Source organism: Maylandia zebra, linkage group LG8 (genome assembly GCF_041146795.1).
Source record: "Maylandia zebra isolate NMK-2024a linkage group LG8, Mzebra_GT3a, whole genome shotgun sequence".
Classification (NCBI taxonomy): Eukaryota; Metazoa; Chordata; class Actinopteri; order Cichliformes; family Cichlidae; genus Maylandia; species Maylandia zebra.
Genome location: NC_135174.1, coordinates 25,608,781 through 25,627,725, shown reverse-complemented (window position 1 = coordinate 25,627,725; position 18,945 = coordinate 25,608,781). Strand labels below are relative to the sequence as shown.

At 41.7% G+C, this 18,945-nt stretch overlaps 1 protein-coding gene across 1 annotated transcript in view; it reads left to right on the top strand.

Moving 5' to 3' along the window:
• Nucleotides 1–14,373, top strand: part of thrab (thyroid hormone receptor alpha b) — a 154,921-nt gene extending 140,548 nt beyond the window's left edge. Inside the window, exons 9-11 of the mRNA XM_004556777.6 lie at nt 6,537–6,683; nt 9,002–9,260; nt 9,875–14,373. Coding sequence (XP_004556834.3) covers nt 6,537–6,683; nt 9,002–9,260; nt 9,875–10,125 — 657 coding nt within the window. The 3' untranslated portion in view covers nt 10,126–14,373. The remainder of the gene's footprint in view (nt 1–6,536; nt 6,684–9,001; nt 9,261–9,874) is intronic.
• The last annotated feature ends 4,572 nt before the right edge of the window (nt 14,374–18,945 follow it).

The following is an 18,945-nucleotide window of genomic DNA, read 5'->3' as shown; positions in this document are numbered from 1 at the left end:
TGGAAATTTTAATTCTAATGCATCTTTTTTAATTTAAAAAAAGTAACAAAGTGCTTGAGAGAGGTGGTCCTTAGGTGTCATTCACACAGGCCTAGACACTGGATAGCAACCTGCTGGCAACCTTCAGTCTCCAGGCAAAATCGTGTATTCTCCAACTGCTTCGCAAGAGGTTGCCAGCAGTTGGTAGGTGAAGTTGGTCTCAAAGAAATGTATGGTGCTACCCCGAAAACCTTATTACGATCAATATGGCCGCTAGCAGACTGCCGCAGTGACTTGTAGCTTGCGACTTGTTTACAAGCACTTGCCAACTCTTTGGTAGCGGCAGTGAAACTGTTAATAGTGTGAAGCGCAGAGAGCATTCCCCTTCAGATTAAATGTGTTTGTTTCAGCAGTAAGGCACGACTTCTGGTCTGCTTCTTCTAGCACTTGTTGGGTATTTAACATACTTTCTATGTAAATATACAGGTGACCACTGGTTCTAGCAACCAGAGAAATTCAAAGTATATTTTTAGTGCCTTAGCCTAAGTGCAATGAATTTCAGCCAGTGACAGCAGCAGCCTACAGAATCCAACCAGTTGAGGGAAACACATTTTTTCCCTACTGACCAGGGGTTCCCATTGGGTTGCTGACTGCTCTCTAGCTCTGTGTGGCTGAGGCTTTACAGACTATAAAGGATAATAAGAAAACATCTGCTATCATTACACTTAATCTAATTTTTAGACCAAGAAGAAGTGACACATGAGCCACTCTGTTTCCATTTTTAGTTTTGTGTGCTTTGTTTGTTTGTCTCGTGGCATCACCCACAGCACATTGTGGCAGTGTTGACTGCTTGTGAATGAAACCGTTTCAGAGATAATGCGGGGCCTGATGTTTCAGATTTTTTATTGTTGCTAAGACCAACTAACATATCTAGCCCATTGAATCATTTATGGAGGGGAACACACTGCTCTGACTTGTAACACAGTGTTCTCTCTCACACGCTTTGGTCTGGCATCTGGAAACGGCGTTGATGAGAGAAGATTCGGTTCAGCTGTGTGCGGCAGCTGTGCCTGTGTGGGTCTCTACATCGGTCCAAAGGTCATAGCATTCCTAATTGTCTGATAGCGTTTCTATTAAAAGTAATAGCAAATCTTGTTCGTTCACAGTTCAACGCAGTCTGCAGAAAATGCATGAGATAGTTTTGTTTGTGCACACCTACATATTCATGTATCCATCAAACAAGCTGCAGACGAGGTGTAACGTCTCGTCGACGTCAACAACCCCGTCTCAAAGAAAGGAATGTCAGCACACTGGTGGTCTGCAGCTTTCCAATGCAGTAGGATAAGATTGATTCCATGTGTATTCAAAAGGCTTTTCCCTCAATATTCAGATAGTTCTCAAAGATAGAACTACAATACACGGGATCATACAAATTTGTGAAGCATGAATGCAAAATTATTCACTCATATTTACTAACAGGCGGGATGGCGAGCTATCCATCTTCCTTCTACTTCCCGGCTACTAATGGTCAAAATGCACTACTTGTTCCAAGTTTTCTATTCAGTTTGTTAGGCGGGAGAAGTGAAGCATAAATCGTCACGGCGGCACTTCATCTCACACAAACCTCCTTTTTTCCCCCGATTGGTCCTGAACTTCTGACCTTTAAGCTGTTGCTCTCAAAAACATTAAAAGGCCTTGAAAAGCTCTCTCTAGCTACTTAGTTGTGCTGCAACCAGGCAATGAGAAACAGACATATGTGATTCATGCATGGTGGGCATATGGTTTTGGTTGAACAGAGATATCCAGAGTTAAAAACAGCAGTTTTTTAACCTGTATTCATGAGGTGCTCTTACGATCATGCCATGCAGTTCATTTTGCTCTACTGTGTATTTAAAGCACTGATATGCAAATGATATGTGACCTTGTATATCTAAAATTCTTGCACCTTGCAAAGTCGCTTCTGAGTGATTGGCACTGATAACAATTCAGCATGTTGTGGCAGTTTCACTATCAATGTTCCGTCACATTTCTGTGATTGGTGATAATTTATTCATTAGTAATGCATTTTAACCACACACATGTTCACTGTTTCACAACAGTGAACCCAATTTATCTTCTCCAGCTCTGCAGCAGCAAACTTTTTGCAGACCTATTGCATCTGATAAAATAAAAGGTCAGGATGACACTGCAGCAAAAAGTTTTTACTGTTTTCTCCTCTTAATGAGCAAATCCCCTGAATGTAATGCTGCTCATCTTCAAGTCTAAATATCTTTTGGCTTCCTTTGGGACACATTCTGGGCCTTTTCCTTTTCAATGTGCAGTTCAAGGAGAGCTTAACACTTATTAAAAAGCCTGCTTCGGCTCCCTGACTAACTAGTCTGTACAGCAGCAAACAAACACATAATCCCTTGCCATCTCTGCGGGTACAGCTGAGTGCTTTTCCTCAGTGTCACCCAGATGGCTATGCAGTAAATAAACAATAACAGTTGCAAGAAAATCACACGAGTCCATTAGAAAGCACATATGAGCATTGCATAGGCCAGAGAAGAGGAAACTATTTACAAATACTAATTAATACCCGTACATTCATTGTGCATGAACGGCTCTATGGCAATACCAATTCACCAGCTGCAGTCATGTGAAAAAGAACGTTTTCACAGGCCTCTATGCAGGGCTGTGAAAGTTTTAGAACATCCCGATAACTTGAAGTTAGCATTTTCTGTGTGACTTTTTCAGTCTCATATCCATGTGGAGGAATTTTGGCCCAATCTTCTTTACAATGTTGCTTTAGTTCATTGAGGTTTGCAGGCATTTGTTTATGCAGAGCTCTGTTGCAGCATTACAGTCGGTTTAAACACGTGAGTCTTTCCTTTTTCAGTCATTCTGTTTTGGATTTGCTGCTGCGCTTGTGATCATTGTCATATAGCATGACTTAGTTTGGGTCAAACTCTACCTGCCTTCACTCTTGTATACCTCTTTTTGGTATACAAGAGTAATCTGCGGTCGACTCAGTTACTGAAAGTCTTGTGGTTGCAAAACAGGCCTCCTCCACCACCCTGACAGTTGGTTTGAGGGGTTTGTGCTGGTATGCTGTATTTGGTTTTCACCAATTCTGGCGCTGTGCGTAATGACCAGACATCAGCGTTTTGGTCTCATAGAACTCTTGTGTTTTATTCACATGCAGCTCTGCAGACTTGCAGCTCTATCCTTTTTACAGAGAGGAGGCTTTTTTTTAATTGTCCTGTCATCAGCTTTAGCATTTAGCATCCATGTTGGTGTTTATTTGTTGTTTATTTTCAGATTGTTTTGGGTTTTTTTTTTTTGCAATTTCTTTGAGCATTGCACACCACGCATCTGACCTTGGGATGAACAGCCACTGGGAAGACTGTAGCATTGTGTTAACACACAGTTGAGGAATGAATCAAATACACTACTCACACATATAGCTGGGTTAAAACTTGGAAAATAGTCCTGCAAACTAGATACACGAAACAAATGCTGTTGAGCGAATTCTTAAAAATTGTGAACTGTATCACTGCCAGAGCAGAACAATGCTGCATGAACTTTATTCAAAGAACTGAAGGCTGCATTTGCATTTTGTTGATTAGGCAAGCTTTACTGAATCGCTTTTAATTTAAAGATACTGGATGCCACCCCTCCATAATACGCACTTGGCAAACTATCAAGTCTACTTTGTCATGTTTAATTTAAAAGGTCGGTAAGTCCGAATGAGTAATTAAAGAGTTTAAAAGTGTTCTTGTGTAAATAAAATTGTACCCATGAAGTCGGGTAGTGACGATGGGATCTGTGGAGTGTTGCCTTTACAGATGCATTGGTTCAAAGAAGAGAAGACCATCCCCAACTCTGTCTGTTGCTGCTGCCATCATGTGGGGTGGTTTCTGCACAGGCTGCAAATATTGCACAGTAGATTTGTAATTTTAGCAGATCTAAAGCCTGCTTGCTTTCTTTAAGTGCTTCTCTTTTGTCCCCATTAAGAGTGAGGGACATCAGCTGATGTTAGCAAGTGACAAAGCACATAAGATCATTGAGAAAAGGAGCTGAGGGACGTTTTCCCAAAGTCTTCGGCCTCCTGGGTCTCCTCCAAGTGGCTATCGAAAAGAGCATCTTCTTTTTACACTGTCTGTGCACTCACCTTTTTACCTATACTTGTATTAACTAGTGAAGTGTAATAATCAGCAACGATTGTATTTTTGTGCCTGTGCAAACTTCACTGGGAATTACATAACATATTTTGCCAGAGGACCTGTGAGAGTCAGCGTCTGCGATTTGAGCTCTTTTCTTTCCAAGTTTTTTGTTTTTCTGCTGCCTCTTTTTCTGCTTGAGAATTTGAGTAGAGGAGTTTGCGTCAGCAAAGCTTGGAGCAGCATTTGTGTGCGATTTCATGACTCATGTTGCCACACAGCATGATGAACAGTTTACAGAAAATGCAGGCTGAAATCCATCAGAAGCAAAATCCCAAAGGATGATCAGATGGATGGGATCAATGGCAGCGTGAGCTGAGCGACATTTTTCCTAATGAATATTTGTAATCAAGTCTGCGGATGATGGTAGAAAATTTGAGTGAAATACAAACTTTGCTTATGCCATACAAATTCATCACACAGAACAGTGACATGATGGGATCATTTCCAAATCACATTAAGTCCCCCGGTAATACTAATCCTGGATGGATTGAGCTAAAGACTATATTACATTGTCATCTGTGTCAGTTGTGAATCGTGACACAGAGCTAAACCCGAGAGATCTGCCCGTCTCTCTCCCGACAGCTGTTTTCCCAATACTGACATGAAAAATGGCCGCTGACCTCCACCAACAAAAGCAATGTTTTGTTTTGGCTCTTGCACGACAAGAGTTGCAGTCCATCAAAGTTATTATAACAACTACTTGAAATTTTCCATAATTGCCCGGCTTTCAGCCTCACAGCAGAGGACTGGCTGTGTTTGCACTGACTTACGCAATCCTTCTTCCTCTGCATCATGATGGATGACTCTTTGTTCGAGGTGATTATTCCTCTACTTTTATCTCATCCCATTTATAGCCGGAGCAAAGTCTGAATAAATGACTCTGTCCCTGACACATGCTTTATTTACTGGAGCGGGAAACAATATTTTTCATAGTCATAACATCAATTCAAACAACTCTGTAAACATATATATTAGTGATCGGCGGTCTCCCTTTAAGTAAGTGTTATCGGTTTGATTACATGTTGCCGTCCTTTCTCCAAGGACACTCCACTGTCCTCTGAAAAACTGTTCGTTGATTTGCAGCACTTTGTGGAAAACAAACCATTTAGAAAAATGTTGTGTTCTGAAACACCTTAAAGAAATCCCATAAAAAGGCCATAATATTTACTACTTTGTCTGAGGTGCTCAACTACAACAACACACCGTACGAACTGGAAAGGCAAGCAGCTGTGACTGGGAGTTGGCTCGAATCACTTTGCTATTAAAAAAAAAAGGCTATGCGTAGTACACATAGACAAATGTAGCCACAGATATAAAAGTGCAAAAATGTCTGTCTTAGACTGCAGAGACAAACAGGAGGGATGCTTTCTCTAAGTCAAGAAGTGGATCACAGATTAGGACATCTGACTGCGAGCGCATGATATCCTCAGCACATTTCCATTCCATTTATTTTGTAATTTTGTGTAGGATCATGCTTTAAACTATCAAGCTGATGAATGACATCACTTTAATGTCAAAGAGACATGAGGGGTGTGTTCCAAAGTCTCTCCTGCACAGGCCTCCTCAGTGTCCTCTTAAGTCAGGGGTGTCCAACTCCAGGCCTCAAGGGCCGGTGTCCTGCAGGTTTCAGATGCATCCTTGATCCATCACAGCTGATTCAAATGGCTAAATTACCTCCTCAAGATGTCTTGAAGTTCTCCAAAGGCCTGGTAATGAACTAATCATTTGATTCAGATGTTCTGACCCAGGGTGAGATCTAAAACCTGCCGGACGCTGGGCCTTGGGGCCTGGAGTTGGACACCCCTGTCTTAAGTCATACTGGTTTCCACGATTGGTACAGAAGCACTGAACTACTGTCCACTGGATACTTAGGATATTATAGGCTTTGGACAACACTGAGCGTGGTTGTTTTTGATGTTTTTATGGAATTGTTGACTATAAGCATTTGAAACAATGCAACTGGCCCACAGTTCAGTCAGTTCAGTCTTTTGACTGCATTTAAAAGATGTAGGTAGCAATCGTGACATTGTGCATTGTTTAGTAAGCCCTACTTTATCCTTGTTTCTGACTCATAATTTACAAAATCAGCATTTTGTTGCACATAGGTGTTAAACCAGCAACTGAACCCAAAAATATTCATGAAAGTGTTTACTAAGGTCAAAGATCGAGGGACCCTCAGGGCTGGTTTGCAGTTGCTTGGGCATTAGAAGCCTGGGCTTCACTTTGCAGAGCTGTAAACTAGGTTCATCATATATGGATGAAACAGTTTTTATTCTTTTCTGCTTTACTAATATCTAATTTAACTTTTCCTCTGTGCACTAATCAACCGCCCACATTTATTTCCCCATTTAGCCAGAGAAAATCGGCCAGTCTCCAGTCGCTCCAACATCAGACGGAGACAAGGTGGACCTGGAGGCCTTCAGCGAGTTCACCAAGATCATCACTCCCGCTATCACCCGTGTCGTTGACTTTGCCAAAAAACTGCCCATGTTCTCTGAGGTGAGTGGCGGTTAATTTGACCTGAAGAGCACAGCGGAGGCCAGAATTAACACAAAAATTGGCAAAACTGTTCATTTACCACAGCTAAACCAAGATTGCTTCAGTTTACCAGAAAAGTCCAGCACACAAGGAAAGTGCTGATCATTTACATATTTCCTCAAGCAATCGCAGTGTTTGCAAAATAAACCGGCCTTTGTTTCTGACAATTAGTGAAGCATTCCTGCTCCTGTTTGGCCTGCCTCACTTAGCAGCACGTAATCATGTTTCCCTTCTGCGCTGCTTGTAATGAGACCTCGGGTGATTGGATAATTATCAGGGTGTATCAGAACTGTTGTCTAGCGGGACAGCTGTAGTGACAGAGCAGTATGACTGTGAGTCTGCTGCGTGATGAATTACAGAAGAGGAAAAAGTCTTTACTGTGATCTATTAGAGTTTATGAAAATGTCACTTTTTTATTTTTTAATCAGCATATTTTAATGCATTGTATAATTATTATACAAGAATCGCTATCATGATGGATACTACTAATCAAGTCAGTGTCTGAGCATAGATAAACTCCTCTTAGTTTAGCTATAACAAATTTAAAGTTTGAATATTCCAGACACAAGCACATGATCAGCAATGTTTAATTTCCTATCTTCTTCTCACATTGTAACATATTTTATTATAAAAGAAGCCATTTTAATCTGATTAAAGAGGCAGAGGGAGGGAACTTGTTTGGCTTACAAGCGATCTGTTCGTGGCTCTGCAATAAATTACTAATAAGAATCCACAGAAACAAAGCCAGCATTCATTTAGCCAGTAAAAATTAATCTGTTGCTTTTTGACAAATTGATGCAGTACTAACTGCATTATTAGGCATTTACTTTTAAGCCTGCCCCCTAGTTAGAAATTTACAAGACAAATCAAGCCAGTGAATGTCAATTAATCTGCTCTGCAGTCAAGAGCAACGAGGAAAGAAACCAGCTTACATCAAGGTACGATTAATTCAGCACATCAGAGGCTGCAGATTTAATTGAACAGGTTTTAACCCAGAGTTTCTAATATCCATGTAAATCAGGGTGTATTAGTCATAATCTGTGTTCATCAGTGGGGGGGGAGGTACGCCTATTTTCAGCCCATCTTCATATTTCTCCTCCTCCCATCCCTTCCTCTTTAGCACGTCTCTCTGCCTTCCTTGCTCTCATTTATTATTTAGTATCCTCTTTACCTAAATTCTCTCTGCCATTATTTGCTGTACTGCTTTATTGACACTTGGATAATGGCGAAGATGTGGGAAGGTAGCAACGCAGCTGAGTCATATCTAATGTGTGAGCACTAAGGCAATCAACTGAAGGGCAGATATTTCTCATTTTTCTATGAAACTTACTGAATTAAATAAAAAATTGGTGTCAAAGATTCAGTTTGTGGATGGCAGGTTTACAGGGCAGTACCGGCTGTGAAACCATGGATGTATACAGATGCCAGTGTTTGAAATAATGCTGCAGAAGACATTTTTTTGTTAGCTTGCTTCATTTTTGTAGTTATTTATTACTACGACCCGTTGATATCGGCCATAAAATGAGATGATACAAGCAGCTTAATTGAGTTTCCACTGAAGGGTGTCTGCGATCCAGATTGGCTGAGGAGCTCAGTAATTTGGGATGGACTCAGATTAGAGCCACTATTCCTCCACATTGAAAGGAGCTAGGTGAAGTGGTTGGAGCACCTGATTAGGACGCCTCCTGAACACCTCCTTGTTGAGGTGTTTTTGGCATGTTCAGCTAGAATGTTGGCCCCGGGCAAACCAGGGCTCACTGCAGAGAATATACCTCTCAGATGGCTTCTGGTGTTTCTGGAAGAAGAGCTGGTGAAAAGGAGGTCTGGGCATCTCTGCTCAGACTGCTGCCCCAGCCTTTAGATCCAGATAATGAGCAGATGGATGGATATTATACAGCAAAATGGTTTAAAAAGGAACACAGCTCTCTGAAATACAGTAAACTAAATAAAATACAGTAAAAATGGGTTAATAAATTTGGTAAAAACATACAAGGACATCAACTTTCAGATGACATTATAGTGACTCAGCATAAACAGCATGTAAAGTATAGTGGTATCTTTTATTGAATGATTATTTATTTATTTAAAAAACCTGTTAAATCGTTTTGTTTTTGGTTTTTTTGCACTTAATGTTCACGTTTATTTTTAGCCTTTCGTGTGACCGCTTGTCTGTGAAAAGCGCTTCATAGATAAACTTTTCTTACGTACTTGCTTTGTTTTTGAGAATATGACAATATGTTTGCTCGGAAATGAAAACGAACGTGTTTTTCATTCACCAGCTGCCTTGTGAAGACCAGATCATCCTGTTGAAGGGCTGCTGCATGGAGATCATGTCCTTGCGCGCAGCCATGCGCTACGACCCGGAGAGCGAGACGCTGACGCTCAGTGGGGAGATGGCTGTGAAGCGGGAGCAACTGAAGAACGGCGGGCTGGGCGTGGTGTCGGACGCCATCTTTGATTTGGGCAAGAGCCTGGCACAGTTCAACCTTGACGACACGGAAGTGGCGCTCTTGCAAGCCGTGCTTCTCATGAGCTCAGGTTAATGCTAAAACCTTTATTCCACATATTTAAAGCTACATGGCAGTCTCTGGACTTGTTGCACATGTTATTAGTGATATATCAGTTTGAATTTAATGCAATTTAAATGCAAATTTTTAGTGTCCTTTGGCCTTGCAGTTGCAATACAAAGACATCATTACTCGATACTCTACATATTATACAATGTAGCCTATTTTGAATCAAAATCTAATTATAGTCTGAAGATAAATGTCCACATGCATATTCAGTGTTGGGAGCTCAATTTAAATGTGATGAATAAGTCTTTGCATGTCTCTAGTCTTGGTTTATTTATTGTAGTTTAATAAACTGGAAAATTAGGATTTTTTTCTGGGTTGTAATCACCCAGATGGCACCATGATAATATAATGCTATTTGCAGTAAGAACCTTGGACATGATGCTTGATAACAGGTCTCATCTTATTTAGTATTGCTAACATTTATAGTTCTTACATCTTCAACTATGTAGTACTCATTGTCCATATGTTCTCTTTTCCCTTCTCCTTCTTCTATCCTTTTCCCATATTTTTTCTCCAACCCCCTCCCCACCGCCATCTGTGCTCCCTCTTCCCGCTCGCCTTCTTTGCTTTGTGCAGATCGCTCAGGCCTGACCTGTACGGAAAAGATCGAGAAGTGCCAGGAGACGTACCTGCTGGCGTTCGAGCACTACATCAACTACCGCAAGCACAACATTCCCCACTTCTGGCCGAAGCTTCTGATGAAGGTGACGGACCTGCGGATGATCGGGGCGTGCCACGCCAGTCGCTTCCTTCACATGAAGGTGGAATGTCCCAACGAACTCTTCCCCCCGCTCTTCTTAGAGGTCTTCGAGGACCAGGAGGTGTGAGGCACACTTGCCGGCACGCAAAGGGAAGAGAAAGTTGGAGCGAAACAGAAGATGGGTTAGTCCATCGTGCTTGTGGGGGAAGAATGGAGGGAGAATCCTCTCTGCAGGAATCTGCATTTCTCTGACATCACATTCACAGTATGTGGTTTTAAAACTGGAAACAACAATATCAGAAACGACACACCAGCAACAGGAGAGTGAAGCAAACAGAGGATTTTGTTTTGTGAACACCCTCTTCTCCACCTCTTTCTCCTCCTTATACCAACCCCTGTTTTAAAATCTGTTTGGGGGCCCTTCTGTCTGAGCATGATGTCTTATCTAGTAAGAGTTGTAGCCATTTGCCAAGACACAAACACACACAGACACACACACACACACTCACAGCCTGTTCCACCTCAGTTCTTCAGGGCAGCACTCTTTGGAGGGTCAGTTCCCCCTCCTTGGTTTTATTGTAGCGGTCACAGATTTACACTTGTCTTGAAGCCCATGTTTCCGGCGTCAAAGCTGGCCAGCACCTCTCAGTATTATTTCTGAATAAGTGTTAAGGCATTGATTCAGAAAGTATGGACAGTAGTGTCATCTTGTTGCTCACAGTCATGCAGGCGCACGAATTTAGCAGACACTGCACATAAAAATTTCAGCAGACGTAAACGTTTCCGTGGTGTATAACGGCGGCAGTAAAGCAGAGCAGCCACACCACTTATCAATTACTCAACTCAATCTGAGCCATGACAGCTGTTTTTGGAGCTTGTTCTTCTCATATCCCTGTGAAACCGGTGCTATATTTATATAAGGCTACTCCAGTTTTATGAAATTGTGTTCTCTACCTTTGAAAAACATACAGACCATGGCTTCATATCTACTTTCATTTTTGTCATTGGACCGGTTCCTGTGACATACAACACACACATACGCACACACACGAGCAGACTTGCCTTGTCATTGCCTATGCTGCTTGTGCCAGCAGCCTACCATCTTATGAATGACAAGTAAGCCCTTCTCTGTCTGAAGAGTTACAGCATTGAAGGAAGGGAAGGAAGAGAAAAAGAAGGGGAAGGAGAAAGGGAGATGCTTAGAGGGGAGGTGGGAGAAAAGGAAGGCGCAGGGACAGAGAGAGGAATTACAACGTAAAAGCTGGACTGTAGCCAGAGTTCAGAAGTAAATCTCCCACACCCAACCTCCGAGGAGGCTCTGAATAGCAGCAAACACCAGCAAGACGGCAGGCCTCATCACATACACACTGACTCTCTTTTTGTCTTTTTAACTCTCTCACACACACACGAAAACACACATCACCTCAGAGTAACGTGAATGCCTCATTTTACTGAATGCACTGCACGGCAGTGTTGATATACAGCCCTAACCTGCAGGGTTTGTACAGAGTCCTCTTATCGTGGGCTCAACTCAGTGTGGCCCCTCCAGGCTTCCATACACATTTGCCTTCTGTTTTGTTTTGTTTTTTTTCTTGTTTCTTGGTTATTTTATTCTTTTTTTTTTTATTTTATTTTTTTACCATGGGAGGTCACTGAGAGCAGGCAAATGCCAAGAAGGCTACCATTTACCTCAAAGTGGACACACCCCTAGGCTGGGGCAGCATTACTGCCCCTGTGGTGTCAGGCACTACCTCACCTCTGTGGACACAGGGCAGCTGCCCACAGCCTACACACAGACATACACCATTCGAGTTGGAGTATGTGTAGAATGATACACAGATGTGCATAGCTTTTTGCATAGGTGCACACTCGTAGTCATGGAAAGACTAAAACACTCACAGAATACACACATACACACAGCGCTGTCACTTGGTTCAAATGAAATACCACTGAAGACAGGAGGGCCAACCATCCCCCTGGAAGGTTTTACCCCCTTCCAGGGAGTGGTACCCATAACATTCGGGTTATCTCTTCTTCTTTTTCTTTTTCTTTTTTTTTATCAAGTGGGACCAAGTGTCATCTTTTCAAATTTGGATTTACCAGTTTCTCTAAAGACAGAAACCGGCTCGCAGAAGCAACGAAGGACAGCGTGGGATGTGCAGCCCATTAAAGCAAAAAGCAGCAAGAGGAACGATTACACGGAGTAACTGAAAAGTCAAGGTGGCCACGCCCGTCAAATCAGCATGTGGTGATGACGTACCACGCTACACTTACGATAGCTGCCACTGGAGCTTGGTAAATATTTTCATGGAAAATTTCAGCTTTCTGTCATGCATGGGCAGTGTGTTTGACATAAAAAATGATGGAGTGAAGCCTCCTCACAAGCAACTCAATCGCACTTCTAGCTCCCCAACGCTCACTACTATAGCAGTAATATCTCAGCTCAAACATCCATGGCAGATATGACAAGTTTACCCTCCAAATGACCATACAAGAGTGTTTGATTTGATTTCAAAAGCTCACTCTGTTCAATCCAATTCTGGGGCCAAGCCAAATCTCACTGGGTTGAAAGAAATCTAGTTTATTTTCTATCCGATACCAAGCAGTAGTTTATACTGGGCACATGCACAGGATGGGTTATCCACACCTCCTCAGAGCTTGAGTGCAGTTGGGAGGGGAGAGGAACTGGAACGCCATCTTTGGGCACAGCGGTGGAGTCTGGTTTGACTCTTCCTAAAGTGCATCACCACCTCTAGAGATCCATCCCCACTCTTTTCTTTTCTACCCTCCTCTTGTCCAGTCCGTGACACTGCCCTTTCTGGAGCCTAGCTCAAGTCTAACCCCCCCTCCTGCCATCAATATGATAACAGACCCCACTCAGCCAGGCTGGTGGGAGTTTTTGCACTAATGCAACACCCCATAAACTCTCCTTTTCGGGTTAGTTTCCCCAATTAAAATTGACCACAAATGGGTATCCTGAACTGCTCTGTTTAACTGGGCCTTTGCACTTGCAGTGGGCTTGGCCCTAAACCTGTCCTGTTGTCAGCATTACACCAGTAGAGCCAAAACAGCCCAAAAGCAGTGGGCAGAGATCCCTCCATAGGAGGGCTTTCTCTTTATCCGTGTAGTACTCACTGTCCCATACTAGAGCCCACTCAAAGTTCACTTTAAGCCCTCTTCTGAACACTGAAAATCCTCTCCTTTACCCAAAGCATCCTAGCTGTCACCGCTGAGCAGTTCATACCCAGTTTTGTCCAGATTCATTCACACCAAACAGGATCCAGGCCTTGTGAAACAAGGCTGGCCATAACTGCCCTTTTAGAGTGGCGCCACCAATTGAATGTGACCGACAAAGCAGCAGGGACGAGAGACTGGAGTGTGAGAATGCGTGGATGCAAGAGAAGAAGAAAGGACAGGAAACAAAGAAACAAACAAACAAAAAAAGCTGAGGGCCCCAACTCTCACTGCCATCATTGACATGGGCGAGAGGGGGTGATGTGGCTGGTTGCAGAGACAATGTCGTCAAACACAGGGAGGAAGGGCAGATGTCCCCTTCGGCTCCCACGCAGCCCCACGCAAACCCCCGCTCCCGTGCCAGCTGACGACCCCAAATGTCCTCCCTCAGCTCCCACTGTAAGGATTACCTCCAACGTTCAGATTGTGAGGATCAGGAAGACAGATCCCGCATTCCTGAGATGCAGGTTTGGGATTCCAACACATCTTTGTAAAAGAACCGATAAAGAAATCGACGGCCTTTGTTTTTGTGAGCTGACTGGGTATGTGCGTGTGACAGTAGGGGTTATAATGCTGCTTTTTACCTTCTGAGTCTGATGTAGATTAAGAAAACAAAAGATATATGAAAAGGATTTTACATCCGTCAAACAATATGAAAAAAAAAAGATGACTTTAAAAAAAAAAAAAGACTCCGGAACAAAATTATTGGAGATTTTTTTTTTTCATTTTATCATTGTTTTCTTATATTTCTGTTTGTTTGTTTTTTTTGACCCTTCAACTGCTCTGTGTAAAAGAAAAACAAAACAGCTGTTGTCACTTTTTGACCATGTGTGCAGTGTAACATATTTCACTTCTTTTTCACGTCTATAGTTTGTGTTTGTAAGCCAACTGATCTGTTTGTCCCTGTCCCCGTGTCTGTCCAGTTGTCCGTCCCCTTTTATCAGGAGGAAATTTACAACCAACAAAAAAAACCCAGGAATTTCTTTTTTTTATATATATTTTGTTCCTTTTTTTTTTAATGAAATACATCTTTGGAGGAAAGAAAAAAAAACAAATAGAAAAAAAATAATGCAACAAAAACTGAAAATACAAAAAAAAAAACAAAAAAAACTGAAACACAATCTTGTCATACCTCACACAACACAAGACTCAAAGGAACTTGGGAGGAGTCATATTTTGCAGGCACATGTGAAAGTTCAGAGATGCATATATAGATTTTAAAAAAGTGTACATGTCGAGATAATATGTGCTTGTGTACGCATCAGTGTAAGTTACAAAAGGACTCTTCCCTCAAGCTTTGGTGCCCTCTACCTTATTGATTTGGTTCTCGAATGACAGGAGGTGCAACTTAAACTCAAGAAAATGTCGAGACATCAGCTCTGAGCGCTGCCAACGTGAGCACTTCTCCACCTTAAAGGCACAGTCTTTAGACGGTAAACCTAAAATGTGAATGGCCCAGAGACTGAGGGATTGACTTCTGTAATAGCTGAGTGTTTTATGGAATTGAATGTAGCTGACAGGAGGGGGCTGGACCTGACCCCGGCACCCACAACCTAACTTCCACACACCAGCAGAGAGGATAGTGGTGTCACATAGATGTTACAAAACAACCAACAAAACTGAGAATATATATATTGCCCATCTGCAAGGTGCAATACTATGTTATGTATTTTTCTATGTTTTGTGTTTTGTTTTGTTTTGTTTTTTTCATTTACAGCTTATTTTGGCCATAACCAAGGATGTAAATACAAAAACATACAACACTCGAAGATTCATTGTAAAAAGTCAATTTAACCGCTCCATCCCATTGTCATGCAAGTGGATAAAAGTAAAAAGAAAAAAAAGAGCAAAGTAATGTGTAATGCTTGTTACATTTTTTTTATGTGTGCACCCTCTCACATGTGCATGCAGATCCATATTCAGAAGTGCCCTGTGACATTAATCGTAAGCCCTGTGCCTCGTGTTGTTTGCAAAGAGATGGATGCATACCCCTCGTGTTCTCACGCTTCACATGAATGACTATAGTTTTGTGTGTGAGTGTGCGTTTACCTATGGGATCAGATTCCGTTTTTCCAAACTATTGATGTGAGTGTTGCCAGCAGCTGTGGCAGTTAAAGGTCAGGAGTGCAGTGGGGGATGTTTTATTAAAGAGACGCTTCACCCCAAAGTCAAATCTACATGGCCCATAGTAGAGCCGGGGTTCTCTAAGTGTGCTCCAGTGGCTCTCAGTGGCATTTTTGTGGCCCAAGTAAGAATCCACTACTATTATAATTTCATATATTTGCATATATTTTATTCATCCACAGTTCTATCAGGACTGAGAAGCCAAAAGTAAGACATGACAGGAAAACAAGGACTTTATTAAAGTGTCAAAGAGCAGTGGATAAAGAGGCAGGTCGATCTAGCAATAGGGAACCCAACAGAAAAATAGGGAAACAACAGAAAAGACTTGGGAAAAATGAGGCTTGACCAAGATGGATAGGTAAGGGTGATAAGCAACAGGTGAATTCAATCAACAGAACATGTTAAAAGAAAATTCAATAATCAACTAGTTTTCTGAAGATACACACACTTAAAAAGCCTTTGATTAAATGTGCATTTTTCTTGTGCTCCCTAAATCTGCAATTGGTCATCGAAACACCGAGAACCCCTGACCGAGATTATGTTGGTGTGAGTTGCCTTTTTCTTTTCCAGAGACATGAGCTGCAGAAACGTCAGCCTTCTCTTGAGGAACAATAATTCTAACGGGCCCATTTACTTTGTGCTTCTTAAAAACTCCCCTGTCCAACTGAGCTTTCAGTCGCCAAGTCGCTGCACTGAAGGAAAGCATGCATCTACCATGTGACAAGAAGCTCGTGCCTATGACAGAATGTGAACATGACCGGCATTCATTTCAGCTGAGCGGTAATGCTTTTCATTTGCAATGGCAGGCTTAGTTTAGTGCAAAGAAAACAGTCTGTACCTGAAACTGGTCATGTCGCAACACGGTTTCTGACTTTTTTGTAAGTAACTTCACATTACTTCTGAGTTTTATAGATTTTGGGGCACTTATGTTATAATTAAAGAGAAAACAGGCGTATCTACAAATTATATATCCAAAACTCTGCAACTCACACCAAATACTCCAGGTAGATAAACGTGTATATTTGATTTTGGGTGACTTACAAAGGAAAGTTGGAAGTGGGATAGGGAGCAGGGTATTATTGGGCATGAATGCCAAACAGCTGTTTAACACCCACATCGTAGTTGTCAAAGTCTAAAATGGATTTGTTCACCAATGCCCCAAAAAGCCAGCCTAAATACACTGAATCCGAACTTTCTGTGAGGATCAATTTAACTGAAACCTGAAGTAGTTTGCAACAAGTACGTGAGGCCTCATTAACACAAGTCATTTCAGATGCCATTGGGGCCTTCTTCCACAGGTCATTTGCTGATGTGGTTGCACTTGTGAGGCATAAAGATTACTTGTGCATCTTGGAAAGACAAATGTGTATGTATAGCATTTCAGTAACTAGCTAAAACGAGTCTGGAATCACCTCTCGAATTAGTTTCAGTAATCAGATCTCAGTCAGTTTTAAATGCTTTTCTGGATCCATTTCCTTTTTTCTGCTTCTATGAGATTGAATAGCTAACCAACCTTCCCACAATGCATAAATGAAAGTACAAATGGTGTCTTAAATGATGCAAGTTTGAACCAAGCATCATATTTTCAGCTCCAACTGTTTAAAGCTGAAAGTAATTTTGGTTTATAACAATTGGTGACACCCCGAGCTCACACAAATCATGCTGTTCCTCACCACAACAAGCAGACTGATGTTTTTGAGGCTGGCTTTGTGGAGCTTCTCAGCCCTTCCCCTCCATGGATCCCGGTTTATTCTCGCATGTTGACATGTTGGACAAGGGTGGAGATTGTCTGTAATGTCTTTTGGTTTTATGGTTGTTTTTGGTTTCCCTCTCCCCTCCCCCATGCCAAATGTAGAGTTTGTTAAGACATGCAAGTAGCAAGATGTCTATGCAATTTCCCTCCAAATCCCTCCAAAAGACATGCTCACTGTAACAACTGTGAGCCGGTCTTGCTTATGAAATCAGATTTGGCCCTTGCTTGAATTCCAGAGGTTCTTTGCATGACCCAGAGACCCTTGCTACTTTCTGTGGGTGTGGGCCAGAACTGTTGGGGTTAGCTGGCCTTTAGCCCAGCCTGCTGGCTGGTCCTTAGGCTCAGTAAATCTCCACAGTCGTCTGGGACCCAGAGAAGTAGGAGGGGTTCCGGGGATGTTGTGGAGAACAAGGATTCTACGAGACGTGCTGTTTTTTTGTAAACTGCTCAGAAAGTGGTGTGTGTATGTATATGTGTGTTGTTTGGAACTTTGCTTGTGTGCGTCGAATGCGATGCTCTCATTGTTTGGTGTGTCTCAGAGCCTCAAAATATAAAATTAAAACCAGGCCCTAAATTCAGTCTTTCTTGAAAATGTAGCTTTAATCTTTGCATATCGCGACCAAGTTGCTGAAATTTATGTAGCACAAGTAAGGTTAGTTAACCATGTGCTTACCTCTTCTTTTGAAATGTGAGGCAAGTGTTTGATAGCAAAAATCCATTTTCCTTTAGCACTTACTTAGAAACACTTTGAATTGACCAAACCAACAGTAGGTAGAAGATTCTTCAGAGGTAATACTATAATTATGAATATATATATATGTATATTTAAATTGCACCCAAGCCAAATGACTTTTGCACCATTAAATTTCTGTTCAATCTGAAAGTAAAAACGGCAGAGGCCTTTGGGCAAAGCCATGCAATGAAATAATCAATTATAGCGTTTACAGTTATTTTGAATGAAGTGCAATAAGTGGCCGAGTAAACATTGTGAATTTTATTTGATTTTTATGTCTAATCAGATCTCTTTCTTACATTTGTGTGAAAATAATGCACTGTCCCATGAGAGCATCGGCAAGACCCAGTACACACACACAGACACACACACGTGCACGCACACACGCAAACACAGACCACTTTTTGTGAATGGGTAAAGGAAGCTATTGAAGGATTCTCTCAGGTAAAAGAACATTTTCTAATAAATGATGATGAACCTTGGATGAAAAAACCATTGTTAGCTCCTCTTTTTTGTCTCAATTTGCAATCAGCAGTGTTCATTTTACACTTGTTCTGTCATCCTTTCCTGGATGGAAAGGAGTAGACATCCAGGTTCCCAGAAATCGGACCCCAAGTCCAACCTCGGGCAGACATAACCAGGCCCTCACTGCTTTCGTAACCCTAAATCGAAATCGATTTCTTTACATGTGGGGAGTGTTTTGTCTGTTGGTTTTTGTTTGTTTGGGTTTGGGTGCTTTTGTGTATCGCTTGGGTTTTGTGCCGCACTATATGGAAGACCATTCCTGCCAGAAAAAAAGAAAAACATCTGAAATATTAGGAGTATTTTTTAAAGCATCAGATTGATAAGAAAATGCTGAGAGACCAAGTCATCATTTTTACTTAAAGGAGATCGACTCCCATGTTCAAGTCGTATATTTTGATTTCACACGGTGATTATCATCACTTAACTCATTCACTGCAATTGACGTCTATAGCCGTCAATTGCAGTGAATGAGTCAATGGGTTTAACTCATTCACTGCCAATGGCTGGCAGTGAATGAGTTAATTTTGACATTTGATTAATTTAAAGTGTTAATTACGGGGTTATAACATCAAAGTCAC